The sequence below is a fragment of the Hippichthys cyanospilos genome, chromosome 14 (assembly GCF_059441005.1).
Source record: "Hippichthys cyanospilos isolate Australia breed blue-spotted pipefish chromosome 14, RoL_Hcya_1.0, whole genome shotgun sequence".
NCBI lineage: Eukaryota > Metazoa > Chordata > Actinopteri > Syngnathiformes > Syngnathidae > Hippichthys > Hippichthys cyanospilos.
In genome coordinates, this window is record NC_142382.1 from 8,021,496 (window position 1) to 8,033,179 (window position 11,684).

Genomic DNA, 11,684 nt, shown 5'->3' on the forward strand with positions numbered 1-11,684 from the left:
ACTAGCTGGTAGGAATACGCGCTTCCTGACAACCTCAAATGTCCCCGCAGAGCTGTCGACAACCTTCAGCGTCTGATTGAATTAGCCTCTCAGATGCGCCATCTCCGGTGTGGTTCTCGAGGAGCGCAGTCTATCAACGTTACCGCGACGGCGGCCATTAATGGATGCTAACCGCAGCTAGCCAAGCGTGTGCTGACATCATAAGTATTGCATGAGACTCTGGTGAAGCTAAGTACATTTTGCCATCAGAGGTCTTGCTGACTTTTTTTTCACGTCTCTTGCACTATGTTGTAGTTCAAAATATCACGATACACAATGATCAGATATTGGTGCAATGTACTATAGTGAAAATTTTACAATTTAATCACCCAACTGTCTAACTGCTACGGAGTTATCTGAGTGAGTTCTGTAATCGGTAGCTTTGGAGTCCACCAAATAATTTACAATAGATTACGTCATAATGTTTTGAAAAGTGCATACTTACATCTTGGGGCCGAAGTGTCCATAAAAAAAAAATATATTGAAATTAATCTTTTGTTCACGACCACCCGCACAATAAATGACATTCACTCAAAATACATTTTTTAATCTCATTTTTAATCTGCCACGCTTCTTTTAAGGTCTTTCATCAAGGAGACTTTTAAAATAGTATGTTTTTGGTTTGATTTTCCAGATTATCAATAGGAAGCAAGTGAAGAACATGAAAATTAATTGTTGTTGGATTGCTAGCAAACATCTGTTTTAAAATTAATTTATTCCATTATATATTCTTAAGAGCATATAGTACATGCACGACTGAATGCAGTTTTAGCAATGTGCATTATTTAAACTGCCATGATATTTATATACCATGAATTGCCCTTTGTACATACTATATTATGCATAGGTTTGCGTTATGTAGGCTATGAGATTTTGCTAGCCAAGTTGTACTTGAGGGGCTGTGCTGTAATAAATAGCATATAATGTATTATTCCGCAAGATCACATGCACAATAAATCATGCAACTGTGCATTTGGATATTGACGGCGTGTAATAACGAGGCTGATTTATTCACTGCAGAGATGAAATCATGACAAGGTCCGCAACAATACAAAGGAATCAGCATGGCAGAACGCTAAGTAGGTGGACAAAGAGACACTCACTGTTGACGGGAGGACAAGGACAGGCTAGCCTGTGGAGAGCAAAAATCTGCAAATAATTGACACCTATAGTAAATGCACGGGAAAATATTTATATCTTATTTAAAAGTTTTTGTAAAAATGATTGCCAGTGAATTTGTGTTCAAATCAATCAATCAATCAATCAATCAAATTGTATTTATATAGCCCTAAATCACCGAAGTCTCAAACCGCTTCACAGATGAAAAGAGGTCATGTGGAGATCTCTTTCGAGAAAAGAAGTCGTACAGAGACATCTTTTCAGTAATCTTTTCAACAAATCTGTTTAAGTAAACACTACAACATAAATGCTAATTTCATTTTAAGCTTTAAGGTGTTTTGAATTGTGTGGTAGCATTAAGATGGTGGATCTTAATAAGTTACATGTAGTTTGATTGAATACATAAAGGCCTAACTGAATTCGTTTATTTCTGTTATTACAAGCGTTTGGCCTAGCACTACCACTGTACACTGTACATTAGCAAAACTATGAGAAAACGATTTCTAAAATAGGCAAATTATATTGTGTGCTGAAAAGCTTTTTAATTTATTTTATTGTAAATTATTCACATAAAAAACACTTTCTTTATCAGTCAGTACTTTTTCTCTTGAAAAGCGAATGCTATCATAGACACGTTAGCGCCTATGATGCTAATTACGAGGCACAACTTGGTTGAACACGTCCCTATGTCAAATTCATTTTCAAACCTTTCCAGGTGCATCAGTAATCGCTTACATAGGTGTGTATATTTCATTTTAAGTACAGACTGTAAGTGCTAGAACCAGATGCAAACAGGAGTAATGCATTATACACTACATTGTTCACACCCACGAGACGTCTTGTTTCACATCTTTCTAGCCAGCCAGTCAGTTGTTCATGAATAATTCCTAATTAGCAGCTTCAAGGTACAGCAAATGCTTCAACACATGACTGCTTGCACATAAGGGTACATATTACAATTGAGAATTTGCACGGTCGGTGAAGCCGGAAACAACACTTAAAACCTCTGGGCTTCATTAGCTCAAATGGCGAAGAAGAAAGAAGAACACAGATGCATGTTACACACTTAACGTAAAGGAGCAGATGTTCAGTGTGCCCGCGAAGTGATTTCATTGCTTGAAATATTAGCGCGGATCTCAAAAAGATATCAGAATCAAGTGACGGGCGGTGTGTTTGGGACCTGGATCTTCAATGGGAAATTTGACTAAGTGACCTTTTTCACCGCAGAATACAAGCAGTACAGAAAAGAAAACACACAGAGAGGATGTCGATAAGACAAAAAAATCCAGATGGAACAGGAATATTTGAGCCAGTAAAGTCATAAAATATGATTCTTTACTGCTTTCAGTCAAATCTCAAGGGTGTCTTTACTTGTATGCTGATGTCACGAAATATGCCTCTCTCTGGATAAATCAATCTGGAAACTAAAGTCTCCAATATACCTACCATGTTGTTTATCAGAATGTGGAAGTAAAATACTGTACCTGGAAAAAAAAAAAACATGAAGGCACAGGGAGAACATGCAAACAGGAAGGCCTGAACCAGGAAAAAAAATACTACAAATATTAAGGAAAAAAAATAACATTTTGAGCTGACAAAAAATACAAATATCAACCTTAAATTAAGGAAAAAAAAAAAAAACTTTCCCCAAGGTGCCACAATATACAAAAATGTCAGCCTAAAAAAGTTTGTGATTTGGGGGAAGAAAAAAAACAAGATTAGTGGTTGTGTGTGGAGATACTGTGTATGTATGTATGTATGTGTGTATGTGTGTATATATATATATATATATATATATATATATATGAAAAATAAAAAGAAAATCTAAGTTTTGGCCTAAAATGCACTAGACAAAGAATAACAAATACCAAAAGTACAAAATAATATTGAGAAAAATCCATCCATCCATTTTCTAGAGCTGCTTTTTCTCACAAGGATCACAAGCTTTGTGGTGCCTATCCCAGCTGGCTTTGCGCAGTAGGCGGGGGAAATAAATTATGCTTCTGTAATTACATTAAAATATTATTGGCTGAAATTATGTTTTTAATGTCACCACAAAAGGTTATCACGAGTATTGATGAAAAGGAGATGATTTTTTTTTTTTGCTTTATTTGTATCAAACAGAGGCTAACTTGAATGGTAATTGCGCTTCACATTAGACGTCCAGCTTTGTTACGACGACTCCAAACCGAGAATAATTCCAAATTTGAGCCGTAGCGAAGTGACTGCGATTATAGAACAACAATGTGACAGCAAACACATTTTGACAACAGTGTGGCCTATTAACATGAAAACATCAGAGGAATACTCTTGAGACACAAATAGCTGCGGTTCGCCTGCAGCAAAACACACATGCGCACACTCCACTCTTTTGATCACTACTAAACTCATGTGATGTGATCACGCATTCCAGGAATTAAAAATATGGCTCGCAGCTTAGCGGATATAAAAAGTCTACACATCTCTAATCTAATGACAAGGTTTTTTTTGTGATGAAAAAAAACTAAATAAAACCAAGACAAATCCTTTCATAACTCTTTCCACCAATAATAAAACCACCAAATCAGCGGGGAAAAAAAAATATTTTTGAGAAGGGAGGTAAAAATCAATTCAGTCTCTGCAGTTGTTCCATGATATATTGAATGCCTTGGAAATTTTACATCTTTTCCCTGAATGATACCTGAGGAAAATGAGATCCTTGGGATGTTCCTGCGGTGAATCTCTGAAAGATGTGACTACCAAAATGTCGGAGAAAGTTTACTAAGAACATCTGAACTTTCTCAGATGCAGTTGTGTGCTGACTCTAGTTTAACTAAGTTTGAATGTGACTAGTTAATTCTGAACTGAATCTTTAAAACTGCTGGGTTAAAATGGAAGCGTATTGGTAACCTTCAACCCAGTGCGTCATATTGGGTCTCGTTAAAACTGTTGGATTAAAAATAACCTAAATGAATGAATTATTTTTAGGACAGTGGTTCTTAACCTGGGTTCGAGCAAACCCTAGGGGTTCGGTGAGTCGGTCTCAGGGGTTCGGTGGAGCCTCCGCCGCAGAGGTCCACCCCTCAGTCTAGTCTGCAGTTAGTGGCCACAGTCATTGAAAGCGTCCAGCTCTGAGATTTCCTACCATGCACTGTGTTGGTTTTGTTAATTGAACAAGGTGATATTAATGCACAATTCATTTCGTGCACCAGTAAAAAAAAAAAAATCATATTTTATTATTTTAATAAAAAAGGGTTCGGTGAATGAGCACATGAAACTGGTGGGGTTCGGTGCCTCCAAGAAGGTTAAGAACCACAGTTTTAGAACCACCGTACTGTGTTATTTTAACCCAGCAGTTTTAAGGATTAGGATACAAATGCTGGATTTAACAAATAACCCATTCTTAAACATTCTTAAACATCAGTTTTAATGGTGTGCTATAGTATATTGCACATATATGTGCAATTTAACTATTTCTGTTTAAATTTACTTCTACGTATCCATTTTCTTGGCTGCTTATCCTCACTAGGGTTGCGGGCGTTCTGGAGCATATCTCAGCTGTCGCCGTATTTGAAAAGATTCCTATTGTTGTCCAGGTCTTATGCCAATAATGTTGTAAAAAGTTTTTAAACGATCTAACTTGTTCTGATTTTTTTTTTTTTTTCAATACAGATCACGAAAACTTGACATTGAAATAAGGGTGTGTAGACTTAAACAAACACTGCAGATCAGACTGCGCGAGTTAGAAAAACTACAATGATTGGCACGACACTTTCCCCCTTTAAAAAAACTAAACCTTTGGCCGAAGCCCAGCCATCTGCTCCAACCAGGAGATTAAAATAAAAATCTATCTGGCTCAATTTTGGCTCAAGTTCTATAAATCTACTGTGACATTGTAACTGCAAGGGCGGGTCGTTATGCCCAAAATTATGCAACAAGTGCAGGGACTGCTTCCCTGAATTTAGACTTTTAGAATTTAGACTAATTTCAAGAGAAACACAAAAAGAGGATATAACTTTACACTAGTCATAGCTAGGTTGGTATACACATTGGATTTAGAGGCGATGTCTCAAGTAAATGGGAAAATTCCCAAGTACTGTGCTTTTGCTCCACGACCATGCTTAGGACTCAAAAGTAATGAATGAAAATGGTGCCTAAAATTTGAATTACCTGTCCAAATATTATCCATGACTTTCATAAAACCCCAAAAGAGTTGTCTTTATCTTGAGAAAGAAGATAGAAGAAAGGTCCTGGAAGAACATGCTCCACTTATTCTAAACATTGAGCTGACAAGTGATCCTGAATACAAAATGGCTGAAACATTACCTCGTTTAATGAGCCACGCCAAATCTTATCAGATAAATTGTGAAGACAGCGCCCTGACCGATTACTAATTGATAAACCATTGCTAGCGAGTGATCGATTTCAATGATGCATGTTGTTAAATGGAGGGAAAATGGTTCGCTTGAACTGCTCCAACATTGTGGCACTCAAGATTTTACAAGCATTATTTAAAGGTTAGGGTCTTTAGATGCAGCAAGAGCAACCATTTTGTTTGAAGAGACTTTAGGCAAAAGTCCATAATTTGTTTTGACTTGTTTATTTATAGTTCGTTTTAATTAGTTCTTTAAGTTTGTGTCCTTTTACTTTTTTAATGATTAGGTTTGAGTTTTGTTTTTATTAGTTGAGGCACTAGATTTATGATGTAGGTATTTTTGTTGTGTGCAAGATTTAAAAAAGTCCTGTATTGCATAGTACAGTAAAATTCTTAAGCCACTTTTTGGCCTCATCTTTTTCTGTACAAATGTACAGCAAGATTGATATGAATACAGTAAAAATGAAACCGAAATCTCATTTATGATCATGAAAAATATTAAAACCAAGGACATTTTGGCCATAACTATACTTTGTTTCACGTTAACGTTTGATCTAGTGCATAGGTGTCGAACTCCAGTCCTCGTGCGCCGGCATCCTGCATGTTTTCCGGTTTTCTTTCCCCAACACACCTGATTCAAATGATTAGCTCATTAGCAAGCTCTGCAGGAGCTTCAAAATGATCCCAATCATTTGAATCAGGTGTTTTTGAGGGAAAAAGTTTGAAAACATGCAGGATATTGGCCCTCAAGGACTGGAGTTCGACACCTGTGATCTAGTGTGAGTGCTGGTCTCTTTAAAAGCAATTCCATTTTGATTTTATTTTTGTTGGGAGAAACATTTGCTCATTTACGTTAACTACAATAACTTTGTTGTTTCCTGCTCGTAGGTTCCTGAAAATCCACACGCATTCAGTGCCATCACATGATAAGACTGTAAATTTGACCCACAATTGTCGGGGTCAGCGAAAGGCCAAAAGGATTACACAAAAGCCACTTTTCTATTTTGTATAGTAAATGTGGCATGACATGATCCCCCGTTGGTCACGCTTGACCTTTTTATGGCCCCGTTGACGTCATATGATAAAAACGGTAAATAACCCAACTCCACCCCCAGCTGTGAGTGCGGGCTTCCTCGCCTCGGGGACGACTTCTGTCTATTCGAGTGAGCTGTGGCATCACAAAGCCAGCAGGGGTCTGTACCTGATCTTCGGGGGTGGCCGCTGGAGATTCTATGAGGGGAAGCTGAGGATCACGCTTCCGCAGCGTGCTGATATATTTATATTGTATGGTTTGACCTATTTGAACGCCATCTTCTTTCTGACAGTGGCGGAAACCTTTCCTTCCTTTCAAAAAATAAAAAAATACAAGAGTTGGCATCCAAATAAAAAATGAACTCTTTTTTTTGTTACCAGAGTATTGCAATCACATTTTAATATTGATTATAACAGATACTCAAGATGTTCTCCTGAATTATTTGTGTTTGAGATCCAAATCAAGAAATAACATAGAAGACCAGTGGTTCTCAAATGGAGGTACTAGTAGCCCTGGGGGTACTTGAAGGAACTGCATGGGGGTACTCATATTTTTAGTAAAACAAACAAACAAGCAAAAATCCTTTAAAATAATTTTGAATTGTTTCAGGAAAATATACATTCATAAAACAAATTTTATGTCAGTTGAGTAGGTTATTACATTTTATCATTTTAAAAACCCAGGTTCACAGGTCTGACACTTTATATTGTTTATTTTTTGCCGGAAAATATTCATTCATAATTAAGTTATTTCTTTTTGACGATAGATTTCTTCTACGATCCAAAAGAGGACACTTAGGGTTGATTTTTTTTCCATTTATTATTTTTTTTTTCTTTTTTTGACCAAGACAAATTCAGTTTGAAAGGATCTTAAGTTTAATAAATCACACACTGATGGCATGTTTTAAGACTTTTTTTTTTTTTTAACCCTGAAATGCCTTGCACTGGTTAAGGGGTACTTGACTAAAAATATATTTCACAGGGGGCACATCACTGAAAAAAGGTTGAGAACCACTGTAGTAGACTATATTAATAATGACAAATATGGGTCAGGGATTACAGGCTGGGATTTACATTCAACAAATTTGCCGTGTGTATGGGAACATATGCATGCTATCACTTAGCAGTGATGTAATGCATTGGGTAGCAGCTGTTGCTCATGGCAGTATGGACATGAACATGAGCGTGATAAAGAACGGCACTATGTCATACTTTCTAATACAGGATCTTTGAGAAATTCTTGAGAAACTAAGATTTTATTGGGAATTTAGTTGGCAAAAATCCAGATGACTAATATCTGATGTAATCTGCATGTGGATTCATTGTTTGAGCTTTCAAGTATACAGTTTGGAAATACTTCAAAATTTTTACACTTGTATCGTGAGCTATACTGCCCGTTGCCTACCGGGAACGGTTTTAAATAGCAAAATAATCAAAAGATGGCAACAAAGAAATTGGCCTTCATTGTGAAGTGGTGGCAAAGGCTTTCTTTTGTACTTTTCCTTTTCCTCCCTGCCAAGCTTCATGAAAAGCGTGCGGGGAAAGAGGAAAAAAATGTTGTGAATGTTCATTGGGTAGCAAAGGATGCGGGACAAGCTCAAGTCAGCGGGGTTCCGATCACAGGGGACGGGTCTCAATGGACGCTGGCGACGTGGAAGCTCTGCCAGGCAGCTGACAGCTGTCTCTGCTTTTGTGCATTTTGTCCCAATAGCGTTTCAGCTTATCTGAATGGACATGTTTTGCTCGAGTGCGGCCCCGGCATTGAGCATTGGGGACTATAACGTTTATTAGAAGCAACATCAAATGGTGAACTGGAATGTTTGCAATCTTTTTTTTTCCTTCTCAAAATTAAGAGTCCTAACCCCCCCTCCTCCCTCCAAAAAAATCATGACTTCATTTTCAAAAGAAGACTTGATTGTTGAAAAATTTACAATTTCACTCTTAAGAATGAAATGTTCCTGTAGTGAGATTACTACTTTAGATCTCCTTACTAAAAAAATAACTTCTTGAAGAAAATATCATTTTATAATCAAAATAATGCATCTTGATTCTCAAAAGCACATCACAAAATGGGATTTATGAAACTATAACCACTTAAATTAAAAAAACAACTGTCAAAAACAAATTATAGTTTTGAAAAGTGATTATTGCAACAAACCACTAGAAGTCATAGGGTTAGATGATTACTCTGAGCCCCCCACCCCATTAGTGTTTTTCTCCAAAAAACTTGACTCTTGTGGTCCATTAAGTCGCAAATTGCAACGCATACAGCGATTCATTTGTATACCACAAGAGAGTACTCACTAGTGATATACATCTGCACCTGACTAAGGACCGCCTCAATCTTTAAAACCCTTGACGCGATGAAATATGATCCAAACGTCATTGCAACATAGTCGCCAGACCAACAGACTCCGAGACAGCTTTTTCCCCTGACCAATTAATGCTCTGAACAGCAACAAAAGAATAACACACCGAAAATGTCAATGACTGCATTCCTAGGAAAACTATGATTTTATCTTACAGATTTATATTCTATTTATTGTTGCTATTTATTTAAAGGCTCCATATCATGACAATTTAAATTTTCCACATTTATATATGTGCATATACATAAAGTAAATGATGATCTTATCAAGTGGCAAATTGGCACTTTAATGTATAACGTAATATGAGGGTTTTTTGTTTTTTTTGGGCGCAGACATTTCTATTCAGGAAGTGAAATGTCTCGATGACTGAAGCCGCGCCTCTCACAGTGCGACCCCTTTATGAAGTCGTTCGAAAACTGACATCCACAACGAAACTACAACAATAGAAAAGCTAATGTTGTAGCAATCAGTAATAGGAGTCGGAGGAGGAATGAAACAAGAAGCCAAAAACCGGCATTTTACTTACATCAAAATCAACTGAAAAGCTAATAAAACAAAAGATGTGACAAGAAAGCACGCAAAGTAACACTAGTTCCTCCTATCAAATCACTCCCCTTGGGAAACTACTCATAACAACAGTTCCGGGTGAAATATGAACTACAACGTTGATTGTCCGGCTGTGTACTCCCAAACACACATTTTTGGCACTTGGATATTTTCTCCAGTAAAATGTTAGAACTACTAAACAAAATGCTGCAGTTTACTTGGTTATGATGCAAAATCTTTTCTCCTGTGAGCATCTGTGGGTGTGTATTGACCAGCCGGTATGGGGCGATGTATAGGCGGTACGAGGGCCTGTTATCATCATATTGCTTCTAAAACGCCATTTCAATCTGCTTGGATATGTGCTTAGAGTTTTGCAAAAGCAACGAATTCTTAAAAATGCATCAATGAAGGAAAATAATGGTGGAGTTTGGGGTGAAAAACTAACATTGTAACATGGTTAAACGCTCCAAAAAGTCAAATTTCAATGATACCAATGGGAACAGCACTTACAGTTTCATTCTATACCAGTTGTACAATTTATTCTTAAAAATTATTATTCCCAAAAAGAAGACGAAAAAAAATCTAAATTCTCTGCCATTGACGGCTACATCATTCAATTCAAAGATCCATTTGAATGTTGCGAGCAGTGGAGACAATTGTCAATTATAACTGTCAAGAAAAAAAAATGGTAATATTCAACTTTTTCGCACAGCAATCTTACCTTACGGCTGTATGTTGCCTCTCCGAGGTTGATCCCATCTTTGGCCAATTTATCCCGTATGAGGACCTTGAGCTTGAGTTTGGGATAGGTGACAAAGTCATTGCAATCTGTCCATCTTGGATCATGGTTTCCTGGACAGGACGGTCGGTGGGTCCCTCCGAACCAGTTCTCCGTCCCAGCTTGGTCCTTCATCTCGTTCTGGTTGTCCAACTCCTGTTGGGGTTCCAGGGTGAAGTAGTACCCTGACGTTTTCCTGCCATTGGACTCCCTCAGCTGCCGGACTGCGGCCAGTAGTCGGTGGCGGTGGTATTCCACTCGGACCCCGATAGCGTCCAGGTCAGCTCCCCCGATCTGCTTGCAGACCTCCAGGTCGTCATAACCATTGTCCAGGAAAGACTCCACGTACTGGGCCAGGTGGAGGCGGGAGAGCCACTCCAGCACCAAGTTGGGGCCCTGGCTCATCCTGGCTCCGCAAGGTGCTCCTAGCCCACCACGTCCACCTCCACTACCATCGTCAAGTCTCACTTTGCATCACAGGCATTTAACATGGAAGTGCACGAGAAACCTGAAAGCATCCCAGAAAAACGTTCATTATATCTGAATGCAGTTGACACCGATTTGTGAGGGCTCTCGTGACCACTTACTTTGGACATCTCAAGGGAGCAAAACTAACATTTGTTATGAGCTACAGCCCCGGCGTTCTTGTTTCAACCGAAAGGACTTCTGGACGTCGGTCACTTTTTGGACGTTGTACGTTCGGAAGTGCAGCGATTTTCGAGCAAACCTCCGCTTGGGAAGTTAACCACCTGCTAAATTGAACACGAGACGGCGTTCGTCGGCTTTACATTCTTTTTGTCGGCGAGGGACGGCGTCAAAAATTGTGGTCCAGGGGAAAAAAAGAAAAAAGGTAGAGCCAGACACGACGCGACAGTAACATTACTGAACCAGGAACGAGAAAGAGACAAAACGGCGGTTTGAAACTTATCTTCAGCTCTCCGACGGGACTCGTCGTGTCATATTTAGTCTCCGAATTCAACTTTGCTCGAACCTCTGGCTCTGCCGTGTTCACCGTGAGAAGGAGAATGACGCTAAGGATGCTGCTGCTGTGTTTCATGTGCTGGAGAGTTTATTAAAGCCGGCTGAACGAGTCGACCGGTAGTGCTTTTTGGCGCCACCTACAGTGCATTCTGGGCACTGTAGGCCACAAGCGTTCTCTCGACGGGTTTTGAGATGACTACTTGTGTTCTAAAATATTCGTTCGAAGGCTGTACAAATACATTAAAGTAAAATTTGCAATGGTCTTAAAATAACCAAGGCTTTGATTAAAAATTCGTTTTCGAGTTTGTAAACACAATTACAACTTTCTTGAAAATAAATGTTCTCATTGCATTTCTTTTTAATCACAGAAACTTTTTTCCCCAAACCTCAACTTTATTCTCTAGAGCGAAATAGGGCTTAGTTATAGGGCTTTTCATTAAAGCATCTTTATTTGATTTCAGCTTTT

At 38.4% G+C, this 11,684-nt stretch overlaps 1 protein-coding gene across 3 annotated transcripts in view; it reads right to left on the minus strand.

The window, feature by feature from the left end:
* Window positions 1-11,302, minus strand: part of sash1b (SAM and SH3 domain containing 1b) — a 30,475-nt gene extending 19,173 nt beyond the window's left edge. For all 3 annotated transcript variants that reach the window (XM_088433109.1, XM_088433108.1, XM_088433107.1), the window contains exons 1-2: window positions 10,825-11,302; window positions 10,181-10,745 (exon numbers count right to left, since the gene is read on the minus strand). In XM_088433109.1, coding sequence (XP_088289235.1) covers window positions 10,181-10,642 — 462 coding nt within the window. In that variant the 5' untranslated portion in view covers window positions 10,643-10,745; window positions 10,825-11,302. The remainder of the gene's footprint in view (window positions 1-10,180; window positions 10,746-10,824) is intronic.
* Between the last annotated feature and the right edge of the window lie 382 nt (window positions 11,303-11,684).